Source organism: Martes martes (genome assembly GCF_963455335.1).
Source record: "Martes martes genome assembly, chromosome: 16".
In the NCBI taxonomy this organism is placed as follows: Eukaryota; Metazoa; Chordata; class Mammalia; order Carnivora; family Mustelidae; genus Martes; species Martes martes.
The window spans coordinates 33,437,406-33,453,486 of NC_137904.1; the positions used below are offsets into that span (position 1 = coordinate 33,437,406).

Here is a 16,081-nt window from a genome sequence, read left to right on the forward strand (position 1 = left end):
CCTCCCACCCCCACCCGTTCCTTGGAGGGCACAGGTAAAGGCTTCTCCTTTATCTTCACCAACCATAAGAACAGATGCTAACCTTCGCCAGGACCCAACGCATTCCCTGTCTGCAGACCCAGGATCGTAAGATCGGAATCCCCTTCCCTACCACGTCTCACTTCCTCTCCGCCCTGGGGACCAGACCATGCAGACAGGACCGCCATGCAGACCTGTTCCCCTCAACAGGCCGGACGTGAGCTGGCAAAGGACCCAAGGCATCGAGGGCCTGGACGAGCCTTGCCGGCGGGCCTTGACAAAGAAGAGAAGACCTGCTCTGGTCAAGAACCCTACGAGGAAGATGAGAACAAGGATGAACGGTTAGACTCCTTCCCATCCCAGGTCTGTTCACAGACACGGTCGACAGCGAGCTCAGTGAGGAAGGCTAGAGCTGGGGGTGGTGGCCCAGTACTGGACTGGGGGAGCAGGGAGCGTGAGGGGAGGTGGTGGTGGCTGATGGCGAGAACATGGATCCAAGCCCCTTGGCAACATTGAAAATATGGAGCCCCCTGTCTTCCTGGTCCCCCGCGCTGTCCTGCCGGCAGCCGTGCTGGGCTGGGCTGTCAGAGACCCTGTAATATCAACTCAACAATGCATGTTCTAGGGCTACGGCTAATACCAGGACATCTACTACAGTGCATGCATTTAGTTCAGTCCCACAGAGACATACACTCTAAGAACAGGCAGGGGAGGTGTGAAATGTTTTACTGGACAACAGGTGTTTTGGAGTCGTGACTAATAAAAAAAAAATCGAAAACGAAAGTGTACAAAAAAAAGACATTTCTCGAGAGTTGGATATGAGTTCGTTTCTTGAACTGTTTTCATCTGAACAAGCAAAAACATGCAAACCAGCTGGTACTAACAGGAAGCTGGACACTGAGAGAGGATTAATAGGTGTGGACAAACCTTCCCGCTGAGCGTGCTCAGAAGAGTGTTTGAGAGGAGGTGTGCAGATCCTAGTGTAAGAGAGGCGGGAAAGTATGCCTCAGAGACACTCTCTCACCGCAGCCCCAACCAAGCAAGAGAAAAGACAACAGAAACATGACTCTCGCACTCACCACCACCGTCAGGAGCTCATGTTACTAGACTGGAATAAAGCTGGCAAGTATAAAGTACAGTAAGGGGTCCTGGCTGGGGCCGGAGACGGGCTGGGGGGGGCGGGCAGGGGGCTCAGAAGCTCTTCGACTGATACACAGACCCACCCCGTGATGTCACCCGGAAATAAAACAGCCTGAGCATCCGAACCACTCCCCTCACCTGTGTGTGTGTGTGTCCGGGGGTTGCTGACCAAACTGGACTTAGGTTTGGGTGGGACGGGATGAGGCCATCAGAACTGAATGAATACGATCAAAATAAACAAACAAACTCTCGACTGAGCACAAGAAAAGATGACGTTTCAGACTACCGGGTGAAGGTAAAAGAAAAGTGACCACTGATAGTGAAGTCATCTAGGAGTCGGCAGGGACCTCGCCTGGCGGGGGGTCTCCTGAGCCCTGCTCACCTCAGGTCCTGCGTGAATTAGGAAAAGGCGGGCAGGCTGGCCTCGAGGAGTCGGCTGAGGTGGGTGCAGAGCTCAAGGCCCCCCTGGACCTCCTACCCTGACACCATAGCCCTGACAGATACGAGTTGCCAACCTGAGCGAAATCCGAGTTGCTCCCCCGCCCCCCCACCCCTACCCCACGGCCCTCGGCAGGTGCTTCTACCTCAGGAAGCTCCCCTGGTACATCAAAATATGGAAGGAGAAAAAAAAACCCAAAACTGTGGAGCTGGACAAAAACGAAAGGCCCAACAGGGCCTTTCACAGGATGCCTGATCCCTAGACCAAGCCTGACAGCCAGCCCCTGGGGAGCGGAGGCCACACTTCCTGCGGTTTGGAGTCCCCTGCCAGGTTTGGGGGAGTACCAAGCTCAAGGTCGGTACTCCACAGACTCCCTGTACCAGCTTCTTCCTATAAGATGAAGTGCCTGGGCTTGTGATGCCCTCCAACAGCTGAAGCTGCTTGCTTGGGGGGCTGTAGGAACACCCCCGTCCCCCGGGAAGGAGCTGGCATGGGAGGGGGGCGCGCAGGGTTGCAGGAGCAGGGGAAGGGAGAACCGGGCAGTCAGCCTTCAGCGATCACCTGCTGGCCTGGGCTGATGCACAAACGCAAACCAGTCTATGCTGTCCCTCTCACGTGTTTGCCAAAATGCCACGGAGGGGCCACCGCAACAGGTAAATAACTGGCCCTCTCACCAGGCTCGGAGTCCAGATTATGTTCTAGAGGGAGGGAGGGGACAGTCCTTACAGGCCAAAATGCGCTAAAAGAAAGACAGGCAGAGATCTTCTTTCCCTAACCTTGTAACCCTGCTCCAGGTCCAAAGACTGGGATGGGGGTGAGGGGCTGAGCTACCCTGTCTATACGGAGGCAGGGGTCTTCGAGCCCAGGCGGTGTTCTGACTTTGGCAGGCACGGTCTAGTTGTCGCCCTGGGGCTCACCCCAAGCCCCTGACCCCCAGGCAGTACTGCCGGGTGCCCTGTGGCCTCCTGGCCAAGCCTGCACCCTTGGGGCCAGGCACCTCGGAGTTGAGGATTTACTCCTTGCACTAACCTAGGCTGGTGTGGGGCAGGTGGTCTGGGAGCACGCTCCTGAATAGAATTCACTAACAGTGCAGCGATGAGCATGGCTGACCTCGAATGGCCCCTGGGAGACTTGGCTCCCGATGGAAATGGCTACAAATAAAACACCACTGATCCTGGAAAAAAAAGTGTGGTTGGAGATGGCTCTGGAGTTTGGGGTTAGGAGTTGGGAAGGGATGGGTGAGACTCCCGCCTGGCTCTGGGGGGGTCCGTGAGAGGGTGGGGGTGGCAGAGGGGGGCACAGGCCACAGGGAGACCGCTCTCGGACTTGCGAAGAACCCCATGCTGCCCTTTAAACTTGCCATGAAGTCAAGGAGAATGGGGGTAGGGAGAGAGGCAGGGTTAATTTTGGGTTAAAGTTTAGTTTCATAATCCAAGTCATAATAAGAAAGAAACTGAACGGAGAAAACAACCAACAACACTCAAAAATCTCGAGTTTTCTTTTTGTCGTCCCCCCCACCAGGCACAGGTAGGACAGAGGCTTGTTTGTAACGATACCAAAAAGCACTCAAGTTAAAAAAACCAAACAGAACAGGGAGACACCAGGCAGCGGCGCGCCTGCCCCCAGGGCAAGGGCACCAGGGGACACTGGCCCGAGGGCAGGTGGGGGCCGCTGGAGGCTGAGCGGGTGCCCAGCTCTCTGGCTAATTGGCCTTCAGCAGCCCCCAGAGAGTTCCTGGCCCCTCCAAACAAATCCCCAGTGGGTGATTCCGGGGAGTGGCTCCTTTGTAGCTCGAGGCAGTGCCAGTTTGCATGGAACGGATTTTTACTGATGTTTCTAAAGGGCCTCACTGTGCCAGTCTCTTACCACTGAGGGTTTGGGTTTTGGCATTTGCCCTCTGGGCTTTGAATGCCCCATTTCCTGGTACCCCACCAGCGTCTCCCTTCCCCCACCCTCCTCAGAGCCCTGTCCCTAACTGCTCCCCGGGGTGCTCTGCTACCCTGTCCCCGGGGCATGGTGGGGAGAGTCTTGGAGGAGCAGGGGTCCCTCTGCAGCTGGGGCACGGATTCCAGGTGGCCTCCCGGGGAGCCCGGCACACAATGGCAGCCCAGCTTAGCTTGCTTAGCAAGGCAGGGAGCATCTGGGGGAGAGGGACAGAGGCCGCTCTGGGGCCTACGTCCTGGGCATACCAGCTCCAGCCTGACCTACAGGGCTGCTGGGAAAACACTCCCACCTCACCTGAGGGGCTCTAGACCTCCTAAGAGGCTGGGTTTAGAGACCAAAGGACCAGGGCAGTTTTGTGGGAGAGGGAAAACCCCAGTTCCCTTGGCAGGTGGAGTCCAGGAATTCTCCGGTCTCTGCTCTGAGGAGAGCCTGGGAGGCAACAGGGGCTTCAAGAAATCACTCCCTTTCACAGAGGTCGGGACTGGCCCTACTTCCGGCCTCCGGGGACCAGGGTCTGAGCTGAATCAGCAAGGCCACCTGCCAGGTGCAGCCGGGGCCTGGAGGCCAGGAGCCTCCCTCACACAACCCGGATCTTCTCTGGCTAGGTCAAGAGGCCCAAGGAAGGGAGCCTCATGAAGCAGTGAAAGCCAACGAGGGAAATGCCGCGGGTGCCCTGAAGCCGGCTGTCGGGTGAGGGGCCGTCCAAAGTCAAAACCAAGGTCACTGCTCTGTTTTCGAGGAGAGAATAAGACTCTACCTTTGGTCTGCAGTCCTGCGACTGATCTGCACCGGGAGCTGCCCCGGGGTGGCAGGGCCTTGCCCGTGCCCCCCCGTCCCCACCCTCTGGGCTTTGGTGACAGTAGTGGACAGACGCAGCCACACAGATCCAACAGGGCCTTTACCTTCCCCCGCACACTGGGGCATGCCTGGGAGCGCCTGCCCCGCACACCTCCCTACCTGATCCTCTTGCAGCCGCCACCGCCGCCGCCGCCACTGGTCCGTAAGCCGCTGCTGGGAAGCCTGGCGGGGAGAGAGGAGCTGGAGTGAGGGTCGGACCCTGGAAGGGGTCCCTTGGCATAGCCCAGGCTCATAGGCCACGCTCCACCCCCTCCTCCAAAGGATAGGAGTCAGAAGGGATCTCCTCGGGGCAGCCTTTAGGAGGGACCCAGGTCAGCAGCTCTTAGGCTTCTGGAAGGCATAGCCCCTTTAGGTGTGTTTGATTCCTACACAAAGGCCACCACAGAAACTACTTCTAGAAGGCACACCGAAATAACCTAAGAGGATGAGGAGGATCCTCTCTTGGGAGCAGGGCAGGGTCCCTGCTGTCCTTGCCATGACTGAGGGGGTCCCCCAGGGTGTATCCATGGCAGTGCCAAGCATGGCCCAGGAACACACCCCCCCCCCCCCAACCAGGTGGCCCTGAGCCTCTGGACAGCACAGGCACCTGGGCCAGGAGGTCGCTGAACTCCAGCTGCTCTCCTGAGGCTCTGCTGGTCCGGACTCTGGAAAGCCTGCACTAGCATCGTCTCAGCCCCAGGCCGGAGGGCGAAGTGTGCTGGGAGGCCCGGCTGACTGCCTGAGTACACGGGAAGGCAGCTGGGGGAGGGAGTGGGTAGCCACAGGGACCAATGTGAGGTGAGCCCTGTGGCTTTGTCTTTCCATTTCAACCTCCTGAGGCACATGATGGGGATTTCGATCTGCCTCTTGTCTGAGCTCCACATCCTGATCAAGTTGGCAGTGCAGGGTGTCCTAGAGGTCTCCATCAAGTGTCTGCCTAGCTAAGAACACCGGGAGCAGCAAGGCTGTCCCAGAAATGGGACTGAAGGTTGGAAGGGAAAAAGTGACCCAGTGTGGCTGCAGAATGTCCAGGGGAAGGAAGAGGTGGGCAAGTCCTCTCCCCTGGGCTTCTCTTGGCCACTAGCATCACGCACGCACAGTCACGCATGGGGACGCACACAGACACACTCACGCACACACAGAACAATCGCCATCTGCCATCCAGGCAGACTTTTCGAGGCCCAATTTCAAGCCCCACTTCCAAAGGCTGTGGTTTTAAAGGATGGGCCAGAAGCCAGCAGCAAACAACGGGCAGCCAGACAGCTGCTCGGCTTCAGCCTTTGGGCCTTCCAAATAGGGACCTGCTACAGGACACAGTGGGGGAGCACATGCACCATGGCGGGGGGCAGGGAGCAGGGTGGGGGTAGGGAAAAAAGGAAAGAAAGAGAGCCATCCCCCAAACACAGCAGAAACTAGAAGCCCACTAAACTCTAAGACTATTGTCCTAGCTACATGGAACTACTGGGGAGGAAAAAAAGTTCAAAAGGGAACGAGCTACTCTAAAAAGGTCAGGCTAAGCTACTTAAAATGTCAATGAAAAAAGACATACTTGCATTTAAATATGGTAATAGGGCTGTTGAAGGGGGAAAAAGAAAGATCCAGGTGAAATGAGGGTACAAGGTCATCCCTGGCTGCTGGAACGGATCTCCCAGCTCCCATGAAGACCCCACACGTGCCAGGAGGCCGCTCCCTCCCCCACGGGGGCTACCACAGCCCCCTGCCACCCGAGACCCATGAAGGCACTCCCCCACCAAGTCCTTTCCCTCTTTCTTCCAAGCAGGATCTAGGTTCCTGAAAATGTGGGTGATAGAAGAAAGTGCTGAAGGAAAATAAGGAAGAAGTTGAGTTATTTCTCCCTGTCCCAACCTCTGCACACTAGGCAGCACCCCCCCCTACCCCGCTGCAGGCACACGCAGCAGAGCTCAGGGGACCCCGAAGGAGAAGGAAGTGGACTGGGAGAGAAGGAAGGTCAACTTATTCTTTCGCACTCCTCACCGGTTTCCTTGGAAGCCTGAAAAGATGTCTACGGCGGGGGGGGGGGGGGGGGGGGGGGGGGGGGGGAGGGAGTGGGGGGCAGAACCAGAGGGAGGCGAGTTTAGTCAATAAAAAAGACATTTAACAAAAGGGCTATTTTCTGGAGTCAAGCGCATTTTTGACCAGAAAAAAAAAGTCTGAGAGAAAGAGGAAGAAAAAAAAAAAAAAAACTTATCCAAGAAAGGAAATCCATTATTCTTAATCTCAGATAAAGGTTTCTGCTAGATACTGAGCATCAGACACCGCTAAGGGCTAGAATTTCATCTCAACCATCAAACAGGGCTGAGCAGACTGACAGGTGTGAGAAGAGGGCCAGGGAGGAGAGCTCAGTCTGCCCCCCACACCGGGAGACACCGGAGAGGGGAGCCTGCAGCCCTCGCGGTGACTGCATCTGGGACTCTGTCCCGGATCACTTCCCCAGCTCCCTGCCATTCCCCCTCCTGTCCTCTGAGGCCGCTCCGCTGCACTGGTCACCCCACACGTATTCCTCAGATGACCTAGTGGATAAGCCCAATGCTATTATCAGGGGGCCCCCCATGGACCCCTTGGTGGCTGGGCTTGCTGGGGATGGGCAAACCCAGATCCAAGAAAGGTGGGTGCGTATGTGTGTGCACGCGTGTGCATGTGTTGGGGTGACACAAGGGGCTATCAGAGGCCAAAGAAGCATCACGACCCGGGGCCTAAAGCTGTCCTGACGGAGAACAGCTTGTCTCTAGGACAGTGGGAGGCACCTGAGGACCAGGAGGCCCCGGCCCAGGGACTGTGGTGGAGATGAGCCCCCTGGACTAGACCCGGACCTGGACGAGCTGTGGGTGCAGGGAGGAGAAGCCTTTCAGACTTGCCTCGTGGTCCTGTTTCCAGCTTTTCTCCCTAGGCTCCGAGGAGCCAGGGGTCATCTATGGTGGCCTAGCTGTCTGGGAAACCTCTCATTTTACTTCTGAAGGGAGAGGCGGTCTGGGCTGCCGAGGAGAAAACTGTCCCGGCCAGGGGTACCCAGGAGAAGACCCTGGGGGAATTAGGCAGAAGGGCTGACAGGGCTCAGGCGGCAGAACCCCTGGTCCCGGAGTGCCCACGGCTACCCCAGCACCTTGCTCACTGCCCAGAATAGATGACCATCTCCTCTCTGCTGCTGGGAATGTGGGCAGAGGCTTCCTCCTTCGTACAGCCTGCCTGGCCAATGGGAAGGGAGCAACCAGGCCTCCTGTGAGGCAGGTGAGCACGAATCTTGGGTTCAAATCCTGACTCAGCCATTTACTAGCTATGTGACTTTGGGCAAGTTGCTTAACCTTTCTGTGCCTTCATGTCCCCATCTGTAAAGGAGGTGATGATATGAGTGCAAGATTAATATACACAAAATGCTCAGATGAACTCCTGCCAGGGGGTAAGCATCAATGAAGGTCAAGTGTCATTTTGGGGAGGCCTGTCCAGCCATCAGCCCCACCTTTAAGACAAGACTCCCCTGCACGGAGGGCTGTTCTACTCTCCCCATGATGGGCCACTGGGCCAGACAGTCATAAGCACACGGGGGAGGCTGGAATGCTTTACCCATAACAGTGGCCTGTCATCCTTCACACTGTCCCAGCCTCCTAATGTCATTCTAGCAGAGCTAAAGTTCCCTAGCTCAAGACTAGCATATGCGTTCCATTCAGCTCTTACAGTGACTGGGCCAAGGGGGCTGGCGGGACCCTCCTGCTCTAACACTTCTCCTTCCTTAGCAGTAAATCAGGCACCAAAGAACCAGATGTTTTGCTGACAGAACCTCAGGGTCTGGGGGCTTGGGTTGCCAGCCCAGGAGCCTGGGTGTTAGGAATGAGGCCTGCCCCTCCTGTTCGAGCCCCCTGCATGCACGGAGAGGGTACCTGGGAACAAAAGAATGATGCCGAGGCTTAACTCCAAGCACACACAGGTGCCATGCCTTATTTAATGGAGGTCAAATCCGAAAGACCCAGTCTCGCTAGTCTGAAGGTCCTCTGGCCCTCAGATGGGAGAAGAGAAGGGTCACCCTGCTTGCAATCAGAGCCCAGCCTCCATCCCCTGCTGCCCTGGCCTCACCGTGTAACCTGGGCACGGCGCTTCCGTTCTCTGGGCCCTGAGTAACCAGCTCGTGCGGCCAGAGAACCACTGTTGTCCCCTCACCTCTGAGCCTGCATGAACCCATCTTCCTGATGCCAAGGTCCCTGGCCCTGGAAAGCGGTGCCTTTGGGCTTCGTAACTCATCTAAGTATAAGCTGTCACCAACCCACTGACCGTGAATGAGATGCTTCTCATCTTGGAGAAGTCCAGCTTGGACTTCTCCAAGCTGGAAGAAACTGGATGGCAAATTAGAAGTCAATGGCACTTTAGATTTTTTTGAGAATTCTAGGGCACCACACCTCCTTTGGATGCTTCCTGGGAAGCACTGGTTCCTGCCTCCCTGAAGCAGGTGTTTTGATGTCCAAATCTTCTCTTGCCGGCTGACAAATCCTTCTAGGGCAGAGCCTGAGCCCCATGTCCCACTTAAGGCCTAGTGCAGAGTCTGCCCCAAAGAAGGTTCTGGTGGAGCACCTACTGCTGAAGGTCAGGACGTCCCCGGGGAGGGTGCCTGAGAGCCGGCGCGGGAAGTCACTGCTGCATGGCGGCGTCACTGCACGTGGAGCTGCCTCTCCTCCGGCAACCCTCCAGCCCCAGGGGGACAAGCTCAAATGCACGGGAGCATAATGAACCAGATCTGGGGGGTGGGGGGCTGCTCCCTGGCCCCCAGGGAGCCTTGACAAATCCTGAGACGTGGCTCCACAGAGAATCAGACTTAGCTGCTCTGGGCTGCAGCCCACATGCACAGTGGGACCTTTCACTGCTTTCCGGGTGATCCCAGTGCACGGCCAAAGGCTCACACCTTTAAAGGCTTTCAAAAATTTTAAGACGTTCAGGGGCACCTGGGTGGCTCAGTGGGTTAAAGCCTCTGCCTTCGGCTCAGGTCATGATCCCAGGGTCCTGGGATCGAGCCCCACATTGGGCTCTCTGCTCAGCAGGAAGCCTGCTTCCCCCTCTGTCTCTCTGCCTGCCTCTCTGCCTATTTGAGATCTCTGTCAAATAAACAAATAAAAAATCTTTAAAAAAAAAATTTTAAGACGTTCAATGGCACCGCACATCTGCCCAAGTCTATCACCCTGCTTCCTTGTGGAAAGGAAGACCCTCCCGACAATTCAGCAGTGACTCTCCTTCTCTGGACCATGTCTCTTGAGACCCATGGTGGGGCCTCCTCGAAGAGCAGCAGGGCTCCAGCCTGGCTGGGGGCAGGGGGGGGGCAGGCTTTCACAACACACTAAGAATCAGGGGAGGCCCCCATTGCTAGCTTTTAAAGGCCTTCCAGATGCTTCTGACGCACTGTGGAGGCAGAGAACCCTGACTTAGGGAAGGCTTAGCTGGCAGTCCACACTGAAACGGTGCTCCTTTCCTGCTGGCTGCGGGGTGTCAGCTTGGGCACCTCTTTCCCTATATCCTCCTCCCTGCACGGCATGAAAAGATGCCCGCCTGGGAGCGGGCTGCCAGGGAGACGGCTCCGGCACAGTCACTACTTATTTCTGTGACCTTGGAGAAGTCCATGGGCCTCTGCGCCTCTCGCAGAAAGAGGAGATGAGAGAATTCAGGGCTTCCTGGGGGCTCCACCAGGCTGCGACTTTGAGGGCGTCTTTATAACGGTCTCTTGTAATGTGCGTTCCCATCCCGGAGGGTCCATCAGGAAGGCAATTTTTCCTCTGCTGCCTTTGCTCAGAGCACTCTCTGTCGCCTTCCCCAGCACGTCCTGCGTCTCCCCCACCAACACTTTTTTCAGATGATTCCAACATTCTTGGCTAAACCCGCCGATGCCTCACTGAATCCAAACTCTCCAAAAGAAGCCACCCCGAGAAGAAACGGTCACGCAGATCGTAGGAAACACGCCGTGGAAGACTTTAGAAAATGCTCCCATCGGTCCTCTGACAGGCCCAGGGCCCTGCCCACCTCCTGGGCAGACCTGCCTGGTGTGCCCGGGGCCGGTTCTTTGAAAGGAAATCCACAGCTTTGTGCAGAGGGAGCAGCGGCTGCTGGGGGTGTGAGTGGAAAGGGTATGGATGGTGCATTTTTGGAGTAGGAGGACCTAGAGGGTCCAGATCAGAAGAGAGGGACTGAAGAGCCGGGACGACTGATAACCAAGGGGGCCCGTGGCTGTGATTGAGCTGTAAAATTCTGCTCTGAAGAAAGCTAATAGGTGTCCATTAGGAAAAAAAGGAAAAAAACAAAACCTGAGTTCCTGGCATTCAAAATAGGAATCTGATTTCCACCCACCACTTTAGGAGCAAGACTGACATTCCCTAAGGACACCAATAGTGCCATTCTCATGAGGATCCCCCTCCTCACTGCCTTCTCCATCCCCAGGAGAGGGCTAGGGCTCCTGCTGGGGCCGAGGTGCTGGAGAGAGCGTGGGGTAGAAGGCAGAGGGACCAATGAGAAGGCCGGGCCTCCCTGCCTGCGCACAGGCAGGGGAAGGGCGTGCAGCTCAGGCCTGGTCCTGGGCCCTCCCAGTTGCCCAAAGGAAGCGAAAGGCTCCGGGTGTTGCCTGAGAGAGCGAGAGAGCCCTAAGGGTGTTGGCACCTGGAGCAGAGGGATGGCACAACAATCCTCCCAAATAACTTTTAATGCAATCGCTGTTTAGCTTCATCTTCTCTGCAGATGTCGTAACGGGGATAAAGGGAAGGTACACGACACATCAAACCTTCGAGAGGTTTTACAGTCTGGTTGTCAGAGAGCCTCGGTTTGGATGAAAGGGTTTGTGGAAGCATGACCAAGTCAGGGAGCATCCTTTGGAAACAGGCAAGTGCAGCCCCTGGGTGCTGGCCAGCAGTGAAAGCTGTGTCTCCCTGCAGATCCCTTCCGGATCAGGGGGTGCTCAGGGAGCACGGCGGACCGCCTACCATCACTGTGCCCCCGAGTGCCAGCAGTGGGGCGAGGTCTGCCTCCCACCCCCACATGGGGCTTTGTGGCTTCCCATCTTCCTGCTCCCAGATAATGAAACTCAGGAACGGGTCTTGGTCTCCACCCAGGCCTGGCTCCCAGCTCAGAGCGTGGGGCTGAGGGCTTCAGGAGGAGAGCTGAGAACACCCTTCAGGGCCTGCTTGCTCGGGTGCTGGGGCTCTTCCAGGAGAAAGGAAGCTGAGTGCTCCACGGGGGGCTCTGGCCCAGCATCCTCCTCCCTGGGCCTTCCCAGCCCCTTACCGGTAGAGCTGGAGGGTGCAGCCCCTCTCTTTGACCCAGAACTTCTGCAGGGAAGCTATGTTCGAGCCTTCCCCACTTCCAGACCCCTTCTCTCTTCCTAAATATTTACTGAGCACTTACTACACTCCAGGCACTGTTCTAAGCACGGTGGTCAGAGCAGTGACAGATTCCCATGTTTTCTGCCCTCATGGAGCCCACAGTTGCTAGTCTCTGACAAGAAAGGGGGGCTCTGTCTGTGGGACCATGCTGCACACAAACCAGCTCCCTGGGAAGGAGAGGAAATTGGCCAACAAGAAGCAGGGCCTTGGACCCAGGGGAGCTATGGCTCACTCTGCCAGGGAGAAGGGAGGGCTCTACCATGGACCCATCCAGTTTGGAACCAGGCCCGTGTCTGCTCTAGGGTCTCCCAGCTGAGCTCCAGCCCCGGCACCAAATCCTGCTCCAAAAGGAGGCCGGCACCAGGAGCAGCTGATGCTGTGGCTCTGGCTCCGGCTGCCGGCCCCACAAGGGCACTCCGTTCCACATCACGCTCTCTCTCCAGCAAGACCTCAAGAGCGAGGATGGCCGCAGGGAGCTGGTTCCCAAACCACTCCCCGCTGCTCTGTGCCAGCACTATCTGCCCGTCTCCCTGAGACTGAGGACCAAGACCTTCAAGAGAAGGCACTCCACACTGTCGTTTCAAGGGACACAGCAGCAACTATTCTGAGAGCTTCTCCTTCCATGAAAGCGCGTCCTCCCCGCCCCTCCTCATGAGCACTGCGGTCTCTGCTTGTGAGATGCTCACCCACCTGTGCCCAGCGGGTGTCATGACAAACCACTGGCCTGACTATTGCCCCTTTACGTCTTGCTGTTTGCATGGCTCTTCACACTTTCCCTGGCTCCCCAAATTTCAGATGCTGAGTCAAAATTCTGCTTCCTCCCCATAGAGTCTCCTGCTAGTCCCTTTAAATCTAAATGGCCTTGAGTCTCTTTGGGCCTCCTCCCCACGCCTACCTTGCCCCCCTCCCCAGCCTCATTCTATACGGGGCTCTGCAATGGCTCTGTCCCAGCACAGTTCCAAAGAGCACCCCTGCGGCACCCACCTCTATGGACCAGGAAAGGGAACACTCAAGCCTGGAGCACCCTGAGACTTCTTGCTGAAACACCCCAGGTCCCCATCCTGGTCCCATCACTAACTCCATGAGTAAATGAACATTTGTGACCTCAACTCTCTCGGCGTAAAATGTAGGCCCCCTCCCCCGCCCCCAAACACACATACTTTTTGTCTCCTGACATAGGTGCTTCCGGTGCTGAATGACAGACCACTGCTGTACTGGGCATCACTGGGACTGGTGGACCGTGGAATGGTCAAAGAGTCTCAGGGGGCAGCCCGGGGTGATAAGGGAGATGCCCTGGGGACACAGGGCTGCTGTTATTTACCAAGTGGCGCAGACACATCTGACAGTTTTCACAGCACGGCATACCACTTGCGTGCCAGCCCGAGTTGGAAGAGCAAATGCTAGAACCTTCTCTACACCTGTCTCCTCACCTGTACAATAGAAGAACACGGCTCTGACAATAAGAAACCCGTTACGGCATGCCAGAGAATAAGAGCAGCTGCCATGGTGGCACTTTCCACAGCCAAGGGCCCAGAATGTCCCCTCTAGCTGGGCCCATGCTAGAGAGGCTGGGGTCCCCTCCGTCAGCTGGCCCCACAGCTCTTCAAGGAAGACGTGGCTAAGAGGAAGGACTCCAGGGCCGGCCTGGTTCAAGGGAACTATACAGACAGTGATTGCAGCAAGGTGGTAAAACGCCATCTCCCACACTCGCTGGGACCCAGGACAAGAGACGGAACTTCCATCCCCGGCTCCTTCTGCTCCTCTGAAAACGTGGCTAACGGCACCTCCTGGCCGGGCCGCTGTGACACTCAGCGACATGACGGCACTGGGTGCTCAACACAGTTATCTGGCACAGGCAAGCCATCGGTAAATGCAGTAAGAACTTTTATTTCTATTTTTATTATTATTGCCCAAGGTAATAACGGTAGTGGAGCTGAGAACTCCCTCTGGAGACTTCCTATTCTAAAATCCTATTAATTTACATGACATTTCACATCCGAAGGGCTTTCGTAGATAACATTTATAATTTGCTTGTGAGTGATAAGGATAGGTTTTATCTGAAGTGCAACAGCTAACTTTGTGGGGTAACGTGACCGGGGGAGGCAGGGGGCTCGCGAGGACTCAGGGAGGGACGCGTCCCTGTGACAGCGGGACCACGAGTGTGGACGTGGATCCCAGGGCTCTGGCGCTCTCAGCTCCTCACAGCTCCTCTGGGGAGGCCCTGGCTAGCGGAGCCTCTCTGGGTCCTTCCGTCTCAGTGGAACCCTGCTCTCTTCCCTGCCCCCAACAAATGCCCTGTAAGGGCAACAGCGTGTCTCTGTGGTTCGGCACCACGTCCAGCCTCAAGGGCAGCCCAGTGACAGGTCAGGCACTTGGTAACTATGCACTGGGTGCGGAAAGGATGGGTAGGCAGACGAGGGGAGCAGGTGGGAGCAAGGGGGTGGGGAAGAAGGTGCCCTTCCTGCTCCCAGCTTTACCCGAATCCTAGCTTGTTCAAGGCTGGTACCAGAGCCCAGATGAAGAGAGTCTGGAGAGACCCAAGAGACATGGACCAGTGAGATGGCTGTGGCACTGGCCTCGACCCTCCCCCAAAACCCTAGGGGTGCCCCAGGGCCAGCTGAACACCCACCCGCTCAGGCTCAGAGCAGGGCAGCGGTACCTCCATGGGGTGCGGCCCCTGCAAGGGAGTGCTTTTGGGCAAGGCTCTCCCTTAAAGATGCCAGCCCCGGCAGCCAGCGTCTAGGGCGCGCCAGGCTGGCTCAGTGGTATCCAGGAAAGCCTTGACTGGGAAGAGCCTCCTAAGAAAGGGGGGGCACAGCATCTCTGGCCCACAGATTCACTCCCTGGGTCTGGGAGCAAGTGACACTGGCTTCTCCATGACAAAGTCTGTTCTCCAGCTGTCCTGGCCCAGGTAACGGCACAGGATCTGCCCGGGGTGGGAGGGAGGGTTACAATGGACAGAGGCAGGAACGCAAGGGAGGAAGACATAGGATGCTTTCGTGCCTTTAACCGGCTAGTCTCTGGATTCGGAATACCCTTGCCTCATCGGCCGCCGGTGAAACTCTTTCCGACTCAAAACCCAGGTCAGGCGCCACCCCTTCCTGAGAGCCTCCCAAGCAAAGTCCTTCCTCCCTCCCCCATGCTCACTTGGCACACCAGTCACACCACACCAGTCACACCGCATAGGAACACATGCGGCCACATGCGGGATGTTCTCCAGGCACCAACCGACCTCCTCGCTTGCTCACTTGGCATCCCTGTGCCTCGAGAGGACCCGGCCTGGGCCAGGCCCTGAAGACCCCCCGCACCACGCTGCAGAAAATGTGCCCGTGCCCCCGCCCTCAAAATTGAAGGTGCGTGGATGAGAGGGAGCGACCCCACTGGTCAGGATCTCTCAGGGGCAAGGGATCCGAGCTGGGCTGCACTCTGGGGCAACGTCTCTGGGCGGGACCCTGCTTCCTATTTTCAGCCTGGGGAGGACGAGGGCATGAGAGCCACACCTCTGCCTTCTGGTCTGTCCTTGGCTGTCGTGGAAGGCATGACTGCCCATCCCTCAAGCCGGCCACTGCCACCTGCCTATAATTCCAGATGCGATATTTTGTGGTTATTTTGTGTTTTAAGTGGCCGGCTTTCATGTGCTTTTGCTGATGGAAATGAAACCTGAAGGGCTTGAAGCAAGGTGACTGCATTCAAGCTGGCAGGCCGAGTGGGACTCTGTAAGCCTGGGGGTACGGGTATCCTGGAAGGTGGGAGCAGAGCAAGGGGGCCAGTGCAGGGGCACATGGGATCGTGGGTGTGGCACTCAGCCCCCAGGACGAGGAGGGATGAAGCCAGGCCCGCAGCCTCCCTCGTGCTGTCCCTGCCCCGCCTCTGCAGGGTCTCCTTCTCCTTGGACACGACCCCCCCGCCCCCCGCCTTTCCCCAAGCACTGGATCATGCCTGATCCCAGTGCCCCTCTAAGCAGCCTGTGAGGAAAGGGAGTGGGGCAACGGTCAACAACCGCATTGGACAGCTGCGGACACGGAGCCCGGAGGAGGGCCTACTCTCCGCGCAAGCTGAGGGCAAGCACTGGGTCTCTGGACTTGGCCCTGGGAGAGTACCGGGCTGTGGTCCGGGCTTTGGCTTGGGGAGCTCAGTGCTCCCTTTAGTTACATTTCCCTTTATTTATGCACAAGAGCTTCAGGGGGCACGGAAAGCTGATCGAAAGTGAAACCTGCAATTCACGTCAATTCAGATCGCTCTGAATCATTTCCGCAAACATTTATTAAGTGCCTATTAGGCCCTGCGCTCTGATTTCATCTGGGAATAGCGTCGTCAGCTCCTGGTTCTCCACGTTAAGGGA

The 16,081-nt window shown here is 56.9% G+C and overlaps 1 protein-coding gene across 8 annotated transcripts in view; it reads right to left on the reverse strand.

The window, feature by feature from the left end:
- MSI2 (musashi RNA binding protein 2) overlaps nt 1-16,081 on the reverse strand; it is a 385,501-nt gene that overhangs the window by 22,227 nt on the left and 347,193 nt on the right. For 5 of the 8 annotated variants that reach the window (XM_080826242.1, XM_080826245.1, XM_080826239.1 and 2 more), the window contains exon 11: nt 4,499-4,561. In XM_080826242.1, coding sequence (XP_080682368.1) covers nt 4,499-4,561 — 63 coding nt within the window. Of the gene's footprint in view, nt 1-945; nt 996-4,498; nt 4,580-16,081 lie in introns of all 8 variants that reach the window. The other 3 variants (XM_080826244.1, XM_080826240.1, XM_080826243.1) reach the window with 2 other exon arrangements.